Genomic DNA, 21,800 nt, shown 5'->3' with positions numbered 1-21,800 from the left:
GTCATTGCCTGGTTCACACACAATCAACATTTTGAACCGTTTTAATCAACAGTGCATGGTGCACAGGAAAAGCATACAGTACACCTGGTAAGGAAGCAAATGTTGGTCAAAAAGACAGGAACATTGGACACTGTCGACACTGACAGAAAACGTCACTTTTACAGGAGGATACGGGTTACAGCTCCTTAATACACACAGCTTCACAGAAGAGAAAAGGCAACCATGTTTGTTACATGTTAGGTACTGACTGAGCTGGGAAACAGGAACTTAGGCTGCCTGTCTAACACCTGTCTACTGGAACTGATTTTACTGAAGGAAGGTAGTTAACAGGCTTATTTCTATTCAAGAGGAATAGTGAATGGTAATACAATGCACCAAGTGCCTTGCTAAAGGTTACAATACTCATTATTAGTTTCTACCATGTTCTGGATCTATACATCAGTTCTGTTCTCAAATGAGGCCGTAAAGAGAACTTCCAGGTAAGTGATGGCACAACATAAATGAATCACACAGGTATTTGTGGTCTTACTAAACGTACAGATGTAAGAAACCTTGAACCACAACACTAGTTCAAACATATGTGATGGTGGAATTGTGGTTTTCAAGCTCTGTTTTAACTCGCTGAAGAAATTCAAAAATCATGCAAACAATAAACATCTACACAAAGAGAAATAACAGATTAATTCAGAGTTATAATACCATACACTGATGACACTGCAGAAATCAGCAAATGACGGAACATAACTTAAGAGGTCAGGATATGGTTAACCTCTAGTATGGCTTAAGACAGGAGACGATCACATACACTAAATGTGTGTAATGCCATTATATCTTAACTTACTCTGAATATGTATTGTTATTTCTATTTAATGAGACAGACCAATTAACAAGATTAATCATCACAAAATCTTGTAGTGTATACCATTCCCCCCCCATGTCAGTTCCATAACAGTATTTGACATAGATTATATTCAAGACATGGGGGGGACCAATCCATTACATAGTTCAGACAACGAATAGCAGAGTCATCATCAGCCTCATCTGATGTAACTCTTGGCTTTTTGTCATATAAGCATATCATCATCATACCATCTGATATGCTGCTGAGAGAGAGAACCTTCATGGACCACACCGTCTCACACTTCATGGACCACACAGTCTCATTCTTTGGAGTTGTACTACAGAAGGTGACCAATAAGTATGTACAATGGCAGTTCAATTGTTGACAATTTGTCCTGTAGCCTTCATCTTTACCTACGGAACAACGTTCTGTACCTACGTCAGCTTGGCATCAGTTTCTAAACCGTACTGTCATCGGTCGTTGCAAAAAAAGAGCCATCTGGATTGGAACCCTGATATCTTAACCTGAGAGTCTGATTCTTTCAGAAGAAGCAAACACAAGCTTGACCTCACTCAAACAGAGCTTCTCTCCTCTTCCTCGCCATCTATTTCCCTCCCAACAAGCATATAAAAAGAGCAGAGCGGTTAGATTGTAAGGCGGTTTCTATTTCTGCCAGTAATGAGATCAGCAGAGGAGAGGAGCAGGGTCACCTTCAGTACCAAGTACATAACCTGCAGTCTCACTCCCAGCCCTGGCTCTGTATACTGCAGGATTATTGTAGGCTTACTATTATTACAACAGACTAGTGGCTTTAACACTTTACCAGAGACATATAGACACGCACACAGTCATGCATACACACAAACACATAGCAAACACACACATGCACACCATTGGAGGCTGGTGGGAGGAGATATAGGACAGGTTCATTGTAATGACTGGAATGGAATAAATTAAACGGTATCAAACATGGAAACCACGTTTGACTCCGTTCCATCGATTCCATTCCAGTCATTACAATGAGCCCATCCTCCTATAGCTCCTCCCACCAGCCTCCACCGACGCGCGTGCGCACACACACACACACACAACCTTTTAGCAGCTTATTGGTGGACAAAAGTTAAAATCCTACATTAAAAGGCAGTTCCAAATAAAAAACATTTTTGAAAAACCAAAGGACTGAAAACTAGGGGACTAGTGTTAACTAGGGAATGTATTGAAAAAGCATGGCATCATCCTCTTCAGCAAAGGCTTCATTCATTCTGGTGACAAACACAGAACCAAATCACTTTGATCTCCAGCTGAAAAGGTCAGGTTTTCCTGTGACCTCAACTGCAGATTTTAATAGTCTGACTCCTTTCCCAGATCGAGGCATGGTGATGTTCTTCGACTTCACTGAGCTAATCTAACAGGGGACTACAGACAGTGCACATAGTCTGTAAGCACACCAGAGGGCGCTGTTGCAGTCCATTTCTGACAGGCCAGTTTGCTGGAATTAAAGAAAGATAAAAACCACTGATGGATCTTTTGGATGTCAACTGTGCCACTCATCCTCCTGGTGGGGTTTAGGCCTAACGTTTAATCACCACCTGTTCATATGCACCAGCGCCAACCCTAAAACAAATAGGACAAATTAGCAATCACAAGTAAGTACCTGAGTGAGGGGTGAAAGTGGGTTGAGTTTAAATAATAAGCATTTTAAGTAATCATTTAATAAACAAATCTATGCATGAATAAATGAGATATATCCTATTTTAAGTGTGCGTTATTGTGAGTGTAACTCTGTTAAAGACTTAGGCTACCTGGTAGGCAGGTGATGGCTTCCAAGGGCAGTGCTTCCTCCGGGACCAACAAACAACCGCAGGCCTTCCTCTGAAACAAACAGAAACAGACAGACACAAACTTTGAGTGGCATTTGTGGTGAAACCGCTTTATTTATTTAGCAGATGGAACATCAACACTCCTCATCAGGAGCCTGGTTGCTAGGCGATCAAAAAATGAATCCAGTATTGACAGGAGCATTCTATTTCCAGCAGCATTCTGCTCGCTGTAGAGGAGGCCGGGACCTTGAAGAGTATCAGCGACACAATCCTTCCTCAGTAGAGAGATTCATTAAAACATGCTGATAGAAACCCCACCAACCCCTTCTGCATAGGGTACTCACCCACGGTAAGAATCGACTCCATATCACTGAGGTCACCAGGGAGCAAGCAAATGTATTACTATTACGTTATTATTATTATAATCATTTATTTATATTATTACTTTATTATTCATTTATTATTGCAGCTGCTACCTCATTAAAGCCGTTAGATGCAGTTTATCATAGCGCACTGCGCTTCATTACGCGTGACAATTTTAGTACTCATCACTGCATTCTCTACCAGAAAGTTGGTTGGCCCTCTTCGATGTCACCTAGTTTGATACATTGCTATGTTTTCACTTATAAAGCCCTTTTACAAAAAGTCCCACTGTACCTAACATCATAACTAAACTTTAGACATACGAGTTACCACACCCAGTCTCAGGGATGGTTAACTCTGGGAATTCCATTGGTCTCTACTGAGTTTGGTAAATCAGCTTTTAGTTTTCTTGCACCTTATTTCTGGAACAATCTTAACATTTTCTTAGATTTGATGTGCTGGTACCTCTGGGGGAATTCGGAAAGCTGATTGAGGACCGTATTACTGATGAATGTGTTTGTTTTCTATGACCGTGTTTTTCTTTCTGATTACATTTTGTATTTATAATTTGTGTCTTTTCTGTATTTAGGGCTCATCTCTGAAAGAGACATTGGTCTCAGTAGGACTCCCTGATAAAATAAAGGTTAAATGAGATGTGTATATATATATATACATACACACACACACAGAGTTGAAGTCGGAAGTTTACATACACTTTAGCCAAATACATTTAAACTCAGTTTTTCACAATTCCTGACATTTAATCCAAGTAAAAATTCCCTATTTTAGGTCAGTTAGGATCACCACTTTATTTTAAGAATGTGAAATGTCAGAATAATAGTAAAAATAATTATTTATTTCAGCTTTTATTTCTTTCATCACATTCCCAGTGGGTCAGAAGTTTACATGCACTCAATTAGTATTTTGTAGCATTGCCTTTAAAGTTTAACTTGGGTCAAAAGTTTGGGGTAGCCTTCCACAAGCTTCCCACAATAAGTTGGGTGAATTTTGGCCCATTCCTCCTGACAGAGCTGGTGTAACTGAGTCAGGTTTGTAGGCCTCCTTGCTCGCACACGCTTTTTCAGTTCTGCCCACAAATTTTCTATAGGATTGAGATCAGGGCTTTGTGATGGCCTCTCCAACACCTTCACTTTGTTGTCCTTAAGCCATTTTGCTACAACTTTGGAAGTATGCTTTGGGTCATTGTCAATTTGGAAGACCCATTTGGAAGACTCATAACTTCCTGACTGATGTCTTGAGATGTTGCTTCAATATATCCACATAATTTTCCTACCTCATGATGCCATCTATTTTGTGAAGTGCACCAGTCCCTCCTGCAGCAAAGCACCCCCACAACATGATGCTGCCACCCCCGTGCTTCACGGTTGGGATGGTGTTCTTCGGCTTGCAAGCCTCCCCCTTTTTCCTTCAAACATAACGATGGTCATTATGGCCAAGCAGTTCTGTTTTTGTTTCATCAGACCAGAGGACATTTCTCCAAAAAGTATGATCTTTGTCCCCATGTGCAGTTGTAAACCGAAGTCTGGCTTTTTTATGGCGGTTTTGGAGCAGTGGCTTCTTCCTTGCTGAGCGGCCTTTCAGGTTATGTCGATATAGGACTCGTTTTACTGTGGATACAGATACTTTTGTACGTGTTTCCTCCAGCATCTTCACAAGGTCCTTTGCTGTTGTTCTGGGATTGATTTGCACTTTTCGCACCAAAGTACGTTCCTCTCTAGGAGACAGAACGCGTCTCCTTCCTGAGCGGTATGACGGCTGCGTGGTCCCATGGTGTTTATACTTGCGTACTATTGTTTGTACAGATGAACGTGGTACCTTCAGGCGTTTGGAAATTGCTCCCAAGGATAAACCAGACTTGTGGAGGTCTACAATTTGTTTTCTGAGGTCTTGGCTGATTTCTTTTGATTTTCCCATGATGTCAAGCAAAGAGGCACTGAGTTTGAAGGAAGGCCTTGAAATACATCCACAGGTACACCTCCAATTGACTCAAATTATGTCAATTAGCCTATCAGATGCTTCTAAAGCCACAACATAATTTTCAGGAATTTTCCAAGCTGTTTAAAGGCACAGTCAACTTAGTGTATGTAAACTTCTGACCCACTGGAATTGTGATACAGTGAATTATAAGTGAAATAATCTGTCTGTAAACAATTGTTGGAAAAAATTACTTGTGTCATGCACAAAGTAGATGTCCTAACCGACTTGCCAAAACTATAGTTTGTTAATAAGACATTTGTGGAGTGGTTGAAAAACGAATTTTAATGACTCCAACCTAAGTGTATGTAAACTTCCGATTTGAACTGTATATATTCTTTTTATTACAACTAATTTGTATTGACAATTTTCGCAGTAACTTTTATACAGTATTTTAATTAATCACTCATGAATACTGGTGGAAATGTTACTGGAATGGAGTGTAATTTAACTTCATGAATTCTAATACCATATCTCAAACATGCTTTCAACTTTATTTTTAGACCCAGTATACAATTTTAGAGTTAGAACTGCATGTAGAGGTAGAACTACCCCTCTAAGGTCAAACTATAACCTGCCTTGGTCTCTGACTGGCTCTGGAACTTGGTCTCTGACTAGGTTGTTAGGTACCTTCATGGCTGGAGTCCAGCAGGCTGGGGGTGAAGTCTTGACTCTGAAGGATCTTCTCCACCACGTCATCAGCATCCACCCTCGATGCCTCCACCCTCATCATCTGACCCTCCATGGACCCTTGCTTCACCAGGTGTCTGGTGGTGGGACATACAGGATCAAGTTACAACACATAGGTTACATGCAGTCTCTTCAGATAAAAAGTGTTATCTTCTTTTTTTAATTTTTGTGTGACATCCGTGATGCTGAGAATGTTGTGTAACAGGAGTGACTCGTCCAGTAACTCAGAAATGTCATTGAGATACAGGGCTGTACAGTAATGTAAAGACTGTTGCTTAGGCTACCTCTCTTGTATCTCAGTATAGCAGCTTGCTCAGGTGTGAGGTTGTCTATTTATTTATCCTTTGTTCAATTATTAAGTCAACATTGAGATTACAGAATCTTTTTTTCAAGACAGCATCAGCATCATTGATCAGGGGAGTCTCTCAGTCTCACCTGTTGAGGCGTTCGCAGGACAAGGCGCTCTTCACCGGAGTGCCTGTACAGGAACCAGTGGTACCGGTGGGGGTGGGGTGTTCAGGCAGGGCTGTGCAGGCTGACGCCCCAGCAGTAGGGGGCATCATCCCCATCCTGGCTTCCCTGTCTCCCCTCTCCCGGTCCCTGCTCTCCCTCTGGTCCCTGATGTCCCTAGTGTCGTCAGAGGGCTCCAGGATGCTGGCGATGCCGGTGGAAGCGCTGCCCACAGAAGTGTTCCTGCGGTGGGTACACTCTGACAGGCTGGAGGAGCGGGAGTGACCTGTGCTGTAGCCTGGGGTGGAGAGGGACAGAGGGGTAATAGCAAGGAGGTTAGAGCACACACAAGCATTCAGACACATAGGCAGGCTACTTCAAAATATTGATCATTAATATCAATAAGTATTAACATCAAGGCATAATGCACTAAAGCACATACTCACACACTAAGTACATGGTCACTCATATACACACAAACACACAAAAAGAGTCACAAGTTTGCATACAACATGTCAATCATTCACAATTTTAGAGAGCAGTTTTGTGTTATGGAAAAGGACTCAGAGTGGAGCAGATTGAAGCCTTGCGGTGTGATCAATGATTTAGCAGCAGAGATGGATGCTAGCCTAGCGCCCACACACTCACATGGCATTCATGTCTGCAGGAAACTGTTAACGCAGAGACACTGCAGAGTCTCAATGTACCGCTAGCTAGTCAGGCTACGGTGAAGGGAACAAATCTCCCACACACTAACACTCCCTACAGGATCACTACAAGCCAACCACTGTGTGTCTGAAATGTCTCTCAAAGCTAACTGATATAAAATCAACCCTCCAAACTATAAAGAAAATAGAATATTGTTCAACTAGTCTATAGACTTTTCTCTTGCTTTAATGTCTGTAGGAAGCAATGGTAGGAGTAGGTTTATCAGAGTGAGTTGGCTATCAGAGGAGTTGAGTGAACTCTTCACTTTCCTACAGACCCTTCATTATAGGGGATCTGATCTGCCTGTAACAGATCCTTCATTCACTAGCCAGACCACCCGTGTGTCTAGTTATAGGATACTGATGTAAAGGATTTTACTTGTATTAGTTTACCACAATAAACATGTTTCTTTTTTAATTACCACAGTAAAATAGGTCAAGGTTAGAGAGGCACATCAAAGACACCAGGCATGCAGACAGAGGAATTCAGCAAAGTAAAAATTGAGAAAAAGATAGAGAAAATAAAATGCTGAGACAGACAGTTGTACAATGGCCTGTATGGAAGTGACAATAGCCATACTGGGACTTTGAGTGATGACTAGCTATTTTGTATGTTAGCATGGTAGAGAATGAGGCACACCAGCTAGATCTCCACGCTACATGTTGCATTGTACATTAGAATGGCTGTGTTGGGAGTATTAGGAGGGCCTACCTGAGACTTTAGACTGCTGACTAGCGTAGCTGGATGTTCGGGAATGGCAGGAGCCCCCAAGTTCATCGGAAACAGAGGGACACTTTCCTTCCCGGCTCTCTGTCAGGTTTTTAAAACAGGACATAGGGGTTGGTAATGGGTTGAGAGTAGACTGGGATTACAGTAATATTCCTATAACAGTATTCAGAGTGAAGAGATTAACTAGGGCCAGCACACTGTGAAACGGGACCATGTCTATGTTCCCTCAGTCCTGTGCTCACAGGATGGACCGCTGTGAAAGGGGACCATGTCTATGTTCCCTCAGTCCTGTGCTCACAGGATGGACTGCTGTGAAAGCATCCAAACAGACAAGTGGAAATGAGGGGGAAACCAATAGGTTGTCCTTAGTAGTCTGTCATCCCCTTATCAACACAATTTCAATCAAAATCACTTTCACTATGGACCTCCCCTCCCACAGACACAAAAGTGTGTTCCTATTTTTAACCAATAACCACGTGAGGGTCGGCGGCAGAGAGATCGGAGAGAGCATCAAAAAAACAGCCTGAATTATACATGAAGCCTCCTGGGGAGTAGAGCACCCCTCACTTCAGACAGAGGGAGAGAGAGAAAGAGCGAGGGGAGAGGAGAAGAGTGGTCTTCTCTTCTACACATGTTGGATATGACACATTAACAGCAGTTGAATCACACTGAGACCGATTCACATTCCTGTATCAGGTGAGGATTAAAGATTGAGAGAATCTATAGGTGCAGCTGGTTATACAGCAAGTCAGTCTGCCATTCAAGAATATTATTATTAGTACAGGAACAAATCTCAAAGTTACTGCAGCCAGAGAGAAAAGCAGACTTCGATCAATCACAAGAATCAATCACAGAGACTGAGAGGAATGATGGTCAGTAACCAATGCTCCATATACAGTCATTTATATCCTCGCATTTCACATCTGGTTTTCCTCAGTCCAGGTCTGTATTTTCTGAGGCATACAGCTCAGCAGCTGGCAGGGTTTATTCATGCTAATCACTTAATTGTCAAACAGAATAAGAAGCAAGTGCCTTGATTAATAGGCCTACAGATGTAGGATCTTCATTTGACCTGAATTGTCGCAGCAAAATAATCCTGCAGCAACAGGATTTTAATGTTTAGTCCATAACGTTGCTTGATCGGTGGTTAGGCTAATATCTGGTCAAAATGAGGCTACATGAAAAGTGGAATACTGTTAATATAACAGTGTATTAGTGTGGGTTTTCAGTACATTTATGTAAATCACAAAGCTCATCTGCATTTCCTGCGGTGCAAGAAAATTCTCAGCAACGAACGAAAGAGTGATCAAATTAAGATCCGACACCTATATATAATCTTGCCTCTGATTTACCATAGATTTATTATACCGGACATGTTTGTGAAAAGCTGCTATATTTCATGATGCAGTCCAACGCTGACTGAGGAACGCTGACTGAGTCATATAAACCCACTGTAGTGAGTTCTGTGGGAGAAGGGGTGTAGTAAGGAGTAGTTAGTCTAGTCTCATTTTACCCATGAAGGCCTTCTGGTTGTCCCCTCCCTTCCTCTCTTCCAGGAGGCTCTCTGCATCTCCCTGGACGCCAATAAATGTGCCTGTGGAAGGAGGCCTGTGGAGGACAAACAGAGGGGGTTGGTTCATGCACAGCAACACAAATTATTCGTAACAAAGCCTCCTTCACTCACGCCGCCAAACATACTCTCGTAAAACTGACTATCCTACAGATCCTCAACTTCGGCGATGTCATTTACAAAATAGCTTCCAATACTCTACTCAGCAAACTGGATGCAGTCTATCACAGTGCCATCCGTTTTGTCACCAAAGCCCTTTATACCACCCACCACTGCGACCTGTATGCTCTAGTCGACTGGCCCTCGCTACATATTCGTCGCCAGACCCACTGGCTCCAGGTCATCTATAAGTCTATGCTAGGTAAAGCTCCGCCTTATTTCAGCTCACTGGTCACCATAGCAACACCCACCCGTAGCACGCGCTCCAGCAGGTATATCACACTGGTCATCCCCAAGGCCAACATCTCCTTTGGCTGCCTTTCCTTCCAGTTTTCTGCTGCCAGTGACTGGAACGAATTGCAAAAATCCCTGAAGCTGGAGACTTATATTTCCCTCACTAACTTTAAACATCAGCTATCTGAGCAGCTAACCGATCACTGCAGCTGTACATAGCCCATCTGTAAATAGCCCACCCAATCTACCTACCTCATCCCCATATTGTTTTTATTTACTTTTCTGCTCTTTTGCACACCAGTAATTCTACTTGCACATCATCATCTGCTATTTATCACTCCAGTGTTAATTTGCTAAACTGTAATTACTTCGCTACTATGGCCTATTTATTGCCTTACCTCCTCACGCCATTTGCACACACTGTATATAGACTTTTTTATTGACTGTACGCTTGTTTACTCCATGTGTAACTCCATGTTGTTGTTGTGTCACACTGCTTTGCTTTATCTTGGCCAGGTCGCAGTTGTAAATGAGATATTATTCTCAACTAGCTTACCTGGTTAAATAAAGGTGAATAAAAAAAAATTGAAAATATGATTATGGAAAGAGTCATAAGTATTTGTCTAAAACATTAATGCAAGTGTTTTTTAATTAAAGCTCTGTCAGTGATTTTCTCTGTGTTTTTATTAAAGGAAAGGGAAGGAGAAGGGGATACCTAGTCAGTTGTACAACTGAATGCATTCAACTGAAATGTGTCTTCTACATTTAACCCAACCCCTCTGACTCAGAGCGGTGCGGGGGGCTGCCTTAAACCCTCCAAGACAGTGAGTCTGATGATCAACAGCTTTCCTCCACTATCTGCCCAAGGCAATAGCACATAATACATTTTGGGGTCATCTCCTGCTCCAGGGGCAGTTGGCGTTCCTTGCCATTTTCCAACACAGACTGGGGCTGAAATAACATATTGTCCACTCTACTTTATCCCTTATATCACCCTGGCCTCTTCAATGCCTCTGCCTCTCCGTCCGCCCCACTCCTCTCGTGTTCTCAGAATACATGGCTGAAACAACTCCACAGTCACCTAGACCTCCTAGAGACAGTGAGACTATAGACCTACCCTGGATGTAGGTCTGCTGTTTTAACCCTGTACAGGATGACTATGTGGTGTGGTACTTGGCCAGCCAACTCAGCTGTGACCCTGGTCTGCTCTAGTTTAGTTTACACAGACACATCTGCTAGGTACAATCCTCCTCACATTCTTGGAACCGCTCCCGCACAAACATGGACACTGGCCAAAATGGCCAAAATGGACCTGCGTTAGGGTTGCAGGGTTGGAGAGATGAGCACGTCCCCCTGGCACCCATCATAACTTCATCCCATGTAAAGCCTTCTCTAATGCTGTGCTGATCCCTGACTACCCATGCTACACACTCCTCACACAGTCTAACAGGCAAAGCCCTCAAGACCTGGAGCTTATTCAGGATGCAAAACCACAGAAATAACAGATACATTTCTAAGAACAGACATGACTCTCTGTCATGTCCAGGAGGGACATCTCTCTGTGCAAGATTAGGCTACATTTCTATTTACAACATTGCAACCCACTGAATACGGCCTTAGTTTGAAAGAGTATGTGCAAACCCCTTTCTTTTGCTAGACTTTACAGTATAACACAGTATTTACTCTAAAGTGGTGTTGACAGTTTTATGTAACCTGAAATGTAGGACACTAAATCAGTGAGGAAATTAATTGCTTTAATGGTGAATGCTTAGTTTGAAATGTTCTTGCTCTCACCTACAATCTAAATGACACCCACTGTGTTCCTACTCTGTATTACAAATAAATACTATAGAATAATTATCCTTCCTTAAACCCCCCACACAGCTGTAGCCTATCATAGAGAAGCAGGAAGGAATCCTTGCTGCAGTGTAGGTGGGCGGATAAACATTGGTCTCAAAGGGAAATGCTATGCAAATCTGAATGTGCTTCAATGTAGGGGGAAATCTGAGTGCATTTTCTTCAATTGCTTTTTAAAAATGTCTCGTATCTAAACACCAAATCATAATAGGCCTTAATTTAAAAAAGTGAAGGCACCACTTACGTTTTAAAACAGGGGTCCCCGGACATCAGTTGTGTGCTGATGATAACCTGTTACAAAAAGAAAACGGAGGTTTGAGCTCTCTTGACACTGACATACAAAACCTAGCCTGGCCCCAGATCTGTTTGTACTGTCTAGCCAACTCGCTTGACAATGACTATAAAATAAGAGTTGGCAAGACATCACAAACAGATCTGGGACCAGGCTAGAAGAAAGCAGCTGAGACTGATATGATATACTGGAATTGATAGAAGCCATCTCCCCATCAGTACCTTGAGTATGGAGTTGTCCTGCCGGGTGTTCTTGGTGTCGTAACCTTCCAGTAGACATCTACGTGTCGTGTTCCCAGAACCAGCAAACTCAGCCAGGTTTAGGTCTGCAAAGCCAAGCTGAGGAGAGAGGATCAGGTTAACTTGCAGACAGAGCTGCAGGGCTGAGGAGAGAGGATCAGGTTAACTTGCAGACAGAGCTGCAGGGTGGTGTTGTGGGCTTTGTTGTTTTTCTCCTATCAATCCCTTTCTGTACCTCAACCTTTCAGTGTCTCTATAGAGAAACCAAAGGAAGAACCGTAGACTAATCCATTTTCTCTGGCTTTATTGATTTAATTTACTATTTTTAGTCTCTGGAGCGTAAACTTTAATTGGATATACTGGCTATTATCTAGGTTATTTCCCATTTAAGGTAAAAGCTAATCATTACAATTTAAATTGTTTAACACTGTAATACATTCGTGTTTTTTCACTTCCTGTAGGCCTAAGTATGAGAATATTTTTAAAGGGTAAATATTTTACCACTAGAAAAAATAATTTGCAGTGTACCACATGGACAGAACTTAACTGTGACACCAACTCGAGACTACCTGCAGGCAGAGAAAGCAATCTGTTCACTAAGCATAGATCAATGTACAGTGAGGGAAAAAAGTATTTGATCCCCTGCTGATTTTGTACATTTGCCCACTGACAAAGAAATGATCAGTCTATAATTTTAATGGTAGGTTTATTTGAACAGTGAGAGACAGAATAACAACAAATAAATCCAGAAAAACGCATGTCAAAAATGTTATAAGTTGATGTGCATTTTAATGAGGGAAATAAGTATTTGACCCCTCTGCAAAACATGACTTAGTACTTGGTGGCAAAACCCTTGTTGGCAATCACAGAGGTCAGACGTGTCTTGTAGTTGGCCACCAGGTTTGCACACATCTCAGGAGGGATTTTGTCCCACTCCCCTTTGCAGATCTTCTCCAAGTCATTAAGGTTTCGAGGCTGACGTTTGACAACTCGAACCTTCAGCTCCCTCCACAGATTTTCTATGGGATTATGGTCTGGAGACTGGCTAGGCCACTCCAGGACCTTAATGTGCTTCTTCTTGAGCCACTCCTTTGTTGCCTTGGCCGTGTGTTTTGGGTCATTGTCATGCTGGAATACCCATCCACGACCCATTTTCAATGCCCTGGCTGAGGGAAGGAGGTTCTCACCCAAGATTTGATGGTACATGGCCCCGTCCATCGTCCCTTTGATGCGGTGAAGTTGTCCTGTCCCCTTAGCAGAAAAACACCCCAAAGCATAATGTTTCCACCTCCATGTTTGACGGTGAGGATGGTGTTCTTGGGGTCATAGGCAGCATTCCTCCTCCTCCAAACACAGCGAGTTGAGTTGATGTCAAAGAGCTCCATTTTGGTCTCATCTGACCACAACACTTTCACCCAGTTGTCCTCTGAATCATTTAGATGTTCATTGGCAAACTTCAGACGGGCATGTATATGTGCTTCTTGAGCAGGGGGACCTTGCGGATGCTGCAGGATTGCAGTCCTTCACGGCGTAGTGTGTTACCAATTGTTTTCTTGGTGACTATGGTCCCAGCTGCCTTGAGATCATTGACAAGATCCTCCCGTGTAGTTCTGGGCTGATTCCTCACCGTTCTCATGATCATTGCAACTCCACGAGGTGAGATCTTGCATGAAGCCCCAGGCCGAGGGAGATTGACAGTTCTTTTGTGTTTCTTCCATTTGCGAATAATCGCACCAACTGTTGTCACCTTCTCACCAAGCTGCTTGGCGATGGTCTTGTAGCCCATTCCAGCCTTGTGTAGGTCTACAATCTTGTCCCTGACATCCTTGGAGAGCTCTTTGGTCTTGGCCATGGTGGAGAGTTTGGAATTTGATTGATTGATTGCTTTTGTGGACAGGTGTCTTTTATACAGGTAACAAACTGAGATTAGGAGCACTCCCTTTAAGAGTGTGCTCCTAATCTCAGCTCGTTACCTGTATAAAAGACACCTGGGAGCCAGAAATCTTTCTGATTGAGAGGGGGTCAAATACTTATTTCCCTCATTAAAATGCAAATCAATTTATAACATTTTTGACATGCGTTTTCCCTCACTGTAACTATGTATTGTGAAAGAAAGCAAGACGAGTGTAAAAAGGAATCAATCTCTGAAACAGTACCTTTGCGTACGTCTTCCCACCCTTTAGCTCCTATCAAATAAAACAGTGAAATCATTTGAATGTAAACAGTGACAAAACAGAAACCAGTAAACTTTATAGACATGCATTATGCCAATCTATGTTCCAGATGAGGTTTTACAACATTAATAGGAACAGGATGAACAGGTTGAATAGGAGTCTGAGGGCCATACCTTCCTGACAGACACGCGGCACACACAGGGGTCAAGCACGCCCGTCCCAGCGGTGGCACTCATCTTACAAGGGAAGGAGAACCTCTTCTTCCAGCGTACACAGTTAGCATGGACCGGCTCCCTGTAGGAGAAATACAGAAATGGTCACATATTGATACACAACATCAGCACCAATCACATGGCATAGGTGATAGTATCACACACCGTCTGAAAGCGAGGCTAGACAACTGGAAACATGGAACGGTCCAACTATGGACATGGGTCAGCTTGACAATCCAGAGGGATAGATTTATCTGTCGTGGCAACATAATGGAAACATTATGATCATTAAACATGGGACTAATAGGTTATTGATTACGGATTGTCACTAGAACCCATCCCTACATGTTAATGGAGACCAACTGTAGAGTATTTAACCATGTGGTTTGCAGAAACACTTGATAGTCCATTGAAATGGATTATTATCCTGTTTCAATCATGTCATTTTACTAACCCTGCTCAGCATAGGCCTAAGTGTTGAGAGAGAGACTGGTAGGAGGGGAAGAGATTGAAAGAAATTGAAAGAGAGAGAGTGTGTAGGGGTAGTATTCCAGTTCTCCAGATAGCTCTTCTTCCTCTGGCATCCTCTCTGACTTCACCCACTCAATGTTCTCACCATCTCCCTTCTGTCCAATCCCCCTGATCTAAATGGACCAATACACTTACAACTCTCACATCTCTCCTCTATAGTGAACAGCTGATGATGTCGTTGGAAATAAAAATATAAATTAATAATCCTTACAACATGACATCATCTTGTGAGAAAAAAAAACTCCTTACATAATACTCAAACAGGGAACTCCCCATCCAGCTGAGTATTCCATTTCCCATACTCCTCAGGGTGAGCCTAGGGTTCTAACTAACTACACTCCTTTAATCCAATAACAGGGTGTGACCAGTGTGCAAATTACAGGGGTGGGGTGGGGCTGGTCTCTAATTCTATTTGTTAAAATGCAATTTTGTACAGCTACATTAGTACTATGAAAATAAAAGCTTATTCCAAATTAAACAAACAGCCCTGCCTCTCTGACAGTTGATTCAGGTTCTTTCAATTGCATTAATCTCTCTACGCCGCCTGTCTGCCTGCCTGTCTTGAGCTTTCGCTAGCAAACGTGCAACATTGTTTCAACTGGGCCCTCAGTTTCCTGTGGCAATGAGCTCGGGACAGATACTGCTGTATTTGCTTCAGTATTTCAACCCCTTTTCAGATGTCCCGTCATTTTAGGTCATTTCCACGTAAAAGGACCCATGAGAACTAACATGGGAAGTTCATATGAGCATGTCAAATTGGGTGTCAAATGAAAGCTAAGAGTCTATATTTGTTTTAATGAAGGCAGATACAGTGCCTTCGGAAAGTATTCAGACCCCTTGACTTTTTCCACATTTTGTTACGTTATAGCCTTATTCTAAAATAGATTAAATAAAAACCTCAGCAATCTACACACAACACCCCATAACGACAAAGCAAAAACTGACATTTTTACAAAACTTTTACAAATGAAACACTGAAATAACTTATTTACATAAGTATTCAGACCCTTTGCTAGGAGACTCGAAATTGAGCTCAGGTGCATCCTGTTCCCATTGATAATCCTTGAGATGTTTCTACAACTTGATTGGAGGCCACCTGTGGTAAATTCAATTGATTGGACATGATTTGGAAAGGCACACGCCTGTCTATATAAGGTCCCACGGTTGACAGTGCAAGTCAGAGCCAAAAAACAAGCCATGAGGTAGAAGGAATTGTCCGTAGAGCTCCGAGACAAGATTGTGTCGAGGCACAGATTCAGGGAAGGGTACCAAAACATTTCTGCAGAATTGATGTTCCCCAAGAACACAGTTGCCTCCATCATTCCTAAATGGAAAATGTTTGGAACCACCAAGACTCTTCCAAGGCTGGCCGCCCGGCCAAACTGAGCAATCGGGGGAGAAGGGCCTTGGTCAGGGAGGTGATCAAGAACCTGATGGTCACATTGACAGAGCTCTAAAGTTCCTCTGTAGAGATGGGAGAACCTTCCAGAAGGACAACCATCTCTGCAGCACTCCACCAATCAGGCCTTTATGGTAGAGTGACTGAAACCACTCCTCAGTAAAAGGTACATGACAGCCCGCTTGGAGTTTGCCAAATGGTACGTAAAGACTCTCAGATCATGAGAAACAAGATTCTCTGGTCTGATGAAACTAAGATTGAAATCTTTGGCCTACATGGCAAGCGTCACTTCTGGAGGAGCCCAGGCACCATCCCTACGGTGAAGCATAGTGGTGGCAATATCATGCTGTGTGGGTGTTTTTCAGCGGCAGGGACTGGGAGACTAGTCAGGATTGAGGGAAAGATGAACGGAGCAAAGTACAGAGAGATCCTTGATGTAAACCTGCTCCAGAGCGCTCAGGACCTCAGACTGGGGCGAAGGTTCACCTTCCAACAGGAAAACGACCCTAAGCACACAGCCAAGACAACACAGGCATGGCTTCGGGACAAGTCTCTGAATGTCCTTGAGTGGCCTGGAGAGACCTGAAAATAGCTGTGCAGCAATGCTCCCCATCCAATATGAGAGCTTGAGAGGATCTGCAGAAAAGAATGGGAGAAACTCCCCAAACACAGGTGTGCCAAGCTTGTAGCGTCATACCCAAGAAGACTCGAGGCAGTAAAAGCTGCCAAAGTTGCTTCAACAAAGTACTGAGTACTTATGTAAATGTGATATTTCCCCCAAATGTTTTATTTATAAATTAGCAAACATTTCTAAAATCCTGTTTTTGCTTTGTCATTATTGGGTAGGTGGAGACAAACTGAGGGAGATTTTAATTCAGGCTACAAGAGTGTAGGCCTAATGACAATCTCCAAATGACATCACACTTGTTGGTAACACATGTCTCTTTCCCTTCATCAAACGGCAGGTGCATAGTGCACTGTTTGGATGCTGGAATTCTTTTTGGAGTGGTCGAATGTGTGCAGGTAGCCTACTTTTTGAAGTGATTCATTTGGCTATTAGACGAAAACTTTAGTTTGTGTTGATGCCATATTAAAAATGTAATACATGTTTACCATTAAAATACACGTCTTTACTATTAAGCCCATTTAAAAAAAAAATTCTCTCAAATAGGAAGTCTTGTGAAATTATTATTTTTTGTTCACTGAGTCGGTGGCATTATCCGGAGTCCGGGTATTGCCGGAGAAAACTTTGCTACATTGTTTATTTTCTATTCTTCTATTTCAGCAACTTCATGAACTTTGGTACCCATAGAGACCTAATAAAACTGGGCGCCAGGGATTTCTGTCTGGCAGACAATGCAGAAGGAATGACACGCCAAGAGAAGGAAAGATAGAAAAGAAAGCAAGGCAGAGAGAAAATCTTTCCCCTACAAGGGACACAGGATGAATCATAGGTCTGGTTCTTCTCCCAGGAACAAAACACATTCTGCTTAGATTTAAAAAACAATCTCATTAACTTGTTATTTTCAATGAGAAACACCAAAAGCACTGAGAACTGTTCTCTTTGTTTAAAAATACCAGCCTGTAGAATGGTGCATTGTGGTTGTTCTCTCACAGAACTAACAGAGAAGGCATTTGTCTTTCACATTATTTATTTCCTTAGAAATAATCTCACAGGGAATCATATCCACTGGCACTTACTGTAGGATACATTACAGTAGAGCATCAGCTCATAATGTATCCCTTTATGCTCCAGTATAAACTATGGCCTAGTAGCAGGCTTATCCATGTCAATTGATTGAGCCATAAATATTGGACTATAAATTGTGCCTTCCTGTATTATACTAACATGTTTATTCTATTCTTTTTTTCTTTAACCTTTATTTAACTAGGCAAGTCAGTTTAGAACAAATTCTTATTTACAATGACGGCCTACCAAAAGGCCTCCTGCGGGGGCAGGGGCTGAGATAAAAAGAAAATAATTAGATGTAATGTAAATCTAGGACAAACACACATCGACAAGAGAGACAACACAACACTACATAAAGAGAGACCTAAGACAACAACATAGCAAGGCAGCAACACATGACAACAACATGGTAGCAGCACAACATGGTAGCAGCACAAAATATGGTACAAACATTATTGGGCACAGACAACAGCACAAAGTGCAAGAAGGTAGAGACAACAATACATCACGCAAAGCAGCCACAACAATCAGTCCATGATTGAGTCTTTGAATGAAGAGATTGAGATAAAACTGTTGCAGCTCGTTCCAGTCTTTGGTCCCCTAAAATGGGGGGGGGAGAACTACGTACAATAAGTCATTTCTAAACGGTTTTTATTTAATTTATTTAACTAAGCAAGTCCCTTAAGAACAAATTCTTATTTTACAATGACGGCCTTCCCAGCCAAACCCTCCCCTAACCCGGACAACGCTGCGCCAATTGTGCGCTGCCCTATCGGTTCACCCGATATGGATGAAAATACCCTCAAATTAAAGCTGACAGTCTGCACTTGAACTTTATAGTCATTGTATCATTTCAAACCCAAAGTGCTGGAGAACAGAGCCAAAACAACAACTAAATTGTCACTGTCACAATACTTTTGGAGCTCACTGTATCTTTAAGATATTTTCTAATTTCTCTCCCTCATGAGGAGAGGATATAATGATAGTTCCAGAAGTAACAAGTAATGGTAGACCTACCAATTAGTTATATACAATGAGAAATCAGTAGTCACAAACCACAGTAGGGTCACCTGCTACTGTCCTCCCTTCCACTGGTATACTGTTACGTTCAGCTCATAACTGTTTCTTTGTCTTTCTGTTGTCTGTTGGTCAAACCAAGAGTGTTAAAACAGTCTGAATCTGGACAAGCACTCCCTCTCTCCCTTGCCCTACCTCTCTCTCCAGTTAATGTCACCTCTCCCAGCTCTTACTGACACCTACCATGAGCCCCCCTCTCCTCCCATTTACTGTAACTAGCAACCACTGAGCACTGACCGACAGCGGACGTCGATGGACGTTGAAAAGTAGTTGAAATTTGGTCAGTTCACCCTGGCCTTCATGTTAACGTCCACAGACAGACCGGACTGGACCAAATCCGAACGCATCATAGGCATACGTTTCAGTTTGGATAGTACAGTAGTACAATGCAGTACATTAAAGAAAATCACAGTGTATTGTACTGTGATGTCCAAACTTGTGAAACATGAAGATGGCATTTATAGCCATAATTATGCACTTCTGTGTAGTAATTCCATTACCGGGTATAAAACCACTACACTTACGGTAGTTCAATAACCAAAAGAGATTTTTTTCAAACTCAAGGTGCCATGTCATAGCTGACAGCCCATTCTTTCTGCAGGCATCTTTGCATCTTAATTCGGAGCCCCTATTTATTTATAGCCACTATGCTGCATCAGTTGGGCTACAGGGGATCATTCTTATTGCTAATAGCATACCTGATAATATGGACCATGCACAAGCTATATGCATGGTCCAATATGTTAAAATAATTTTTACTAATAATTTTACAAATATGTTATTGGGCTCATTTCTGGATGAGGAAATTACATTTTAGATGGTGTCATAATTTTCTATTCATTTTGGAGTAGAATGTCCTTTTAAAAAGTCACCAGAACTGAGCTACTCAGTCCTTCTACATACAAATTCTCCGGAGGGGACCCTGGATGCGGAAAACAAAGGGATCAACCCCTTTTCCCCCCAAATGCTACAAATTCTTCTAGAGGAAACACTGTGGCACTGACAGACTCATAAATATACATTACTGAGGCCATTACAGAAGCACCCGCACACTGAAGAAATCAGCGATGGTATCAGAGGGGCTGGCGTGGTGTGGTCTGGCTAATTCACAGTGAAAGGAACCCAAACAGACAGAAACACAGAGGCTCTCTATTCATACACAGGCCTACCACTCAGTCAGAGGAAGTTTTTACCAGATTAAGAGAAGGATTTGCCAAAGGCAAATCATTTAGAAATTAAAGTATCAAGCTTGCACACAACCCCTGCATAGGCTAAGCTCCATCTCACGTCTGCAAATCTGACAAGCTTATCTGGGCCTGGGGACGTGTGCAGAGCTACGGACAGGCTCCAGAGTACAGATGTTAGGTAGGCTAATCTGACCCGAACCAGCCCGTTTCAGACACCCAGACTCAGGCCCTGTATCCTGCCTTGCACAAAGAGATGCAGCATCACGACCATGAATCAGGAAGAAGCTGCTGTCACATCACTGCTGAATGGATGGCACAGTGAAATCTAAGATTCGTGTCAATCAATGGAAAGCGGAAGCAACAAAAGTTTAGGAAAAAGTATGATGTCATAGTGAATACTGGAGGCTTGGACTGACAACAGCAAGCCACACTGACTCTGCTGAAGGATTGCTGTACATATTTAGCCTCCTCACCACATTTCCTCTCTCCTCCTCAGGTATCAGGTTAATGTGGAGTTAAAGCTACAGTAGGAGATGGCTTTCAGAGGCAAGGAGATTAGCTACTTGATTAGCTAAACATGATGAAATCAAATACAATCCACTCTGTGAGAGGAACTCAGACCATTTATCATAAAACCAAACGAGTGCACAGTGCACCCTATGACCCCTGTCAGTAGTTGTCACACGCTACTTCGAGGAGTAATTACACAGTAATAAGGGCACTAATGTAAAGTGTTGCCTGTATTTATTTTGGATCAATCACCCATTTACTGAGCCTGGACTTTGACCATGTCGTGCACCATGTAGTGTGATACTGACAATGTTCTCAAATGTAAAATGGAACATGTTCATACTTGTGACTCTCTCCACTCCATCGTCCTCGCAGACAGACATATTTTGTGCACACTAACGACAGGGTTTAGCAGTACCTTCCTTACTAACTATACATGCCGATCCAACCTGGCATTGTTTACAGCCGAAGCTGTGCACCGATGTGATGGTGCTAGTCAGATGACTGTCGCTAGCCTGGCAGCCAGCTAACGTTATCTAGGTTACGGTAACAATGTTATACCTAGCTACCAATGTATGGCTATTGCCTAATGTTGGAAATTCCGAACGTAACAGATAATAGACACAGGTACAAGATAATAAAACATTATCTAGCAATGAGTTGCTAGGTAGCTAGCAGTTAACGTTAGCATTCTTACCGAGAGGACTCCTCGGAGAAACCGCCGTCAAGGAGTCGGACTTTACAAAACAGGACACCGTTGACAAAGGGGACAGAAGAGAGCTCATCCAGCTCGAAATCCACTTTAAACTTGAATTTCTTTTTCTTCATCATCATGAAATCCATAAACCGTTAGTTGAGCCTGATATTGTGTCTTTCTTCTATGGATGTCAGTCCATTTTAATCTCAACACACCCCCATAGCAGCGGCGATGATTGGTGAGTGACAATGTCGCGCTACAGTCAGCTGCGGAGGAAGTCTTCGGGCTCGTTCCGGGTCACCTGTATTTATAGGGGACTGCATGGTGCGTTCCAGGTCACCTACATTATAAGCGCTGCGGTCAATCTGTTTTCTTT

The 21,800-nt window shown here is 42.5% G+C and overlaps 1 protein-coding gene across 2 annotated transcripts; it reads right to left on the bottom strand.

The window, feature by feature from the left end:
- Positions 1-25: 25 nt before the first annotated feature.
- LOC106560442 (EEIG family member 2) lies at positions 26-21,715 on the bottom strand. Of its 2 annotated transcripts, XM_014123348.3 has the most exons (11): positions 21,425-21,715; positions 14,295-14,415; positions 14,104-14,133; positions 11,930-12,046; positions 11,661-11,707; positions 9,110-9,204; positions 7,579-7,677; positions 6,145-6,457; positions 5,650-5,786; positions 2,644-2,713; positions 26-2,455 (listed from the first exon to the last, which is right to left on the bottom strand). In XM_014123348.3, the coding sequence occupies exons 1-11, from the start codon at positions 21,568-21,570 to the stop codon at positions 2,413-2,415; spliced, it is 1,218 nt and encodes a 405-aa protein (XP_013978823.1). In that variant the 5' UTR covers positions 21,571-21,715; the 3' UTR covers positions 26-2,412. The 2 variants fall into 2 exon arrangements, with proteins under 2 accessions (XP_013978823.1, XP_013978824.1); XM_014123349.3 differs by lacking the exon at positions 7,579-7,677.
- Between the last annotated feature and the right edge of the window lie 85 nt (positions 21,716-21,800).

The sequence above is a fragment of the Salmo salar genome, chromosome 10, assembly GCF_965601325.2.
Source record: "Salmo salar chromosome 10, fSalSal1, whole genome shotgun sequence".
NCBI lineage: Eukaryota > Metazoa > Chordata > Actinopteri > Salmoniformes > Salmonidae > Salmo > Salmo salar.
This window is presented reverse-complemented; position numbering and strand designations above follow the sequence as displayed.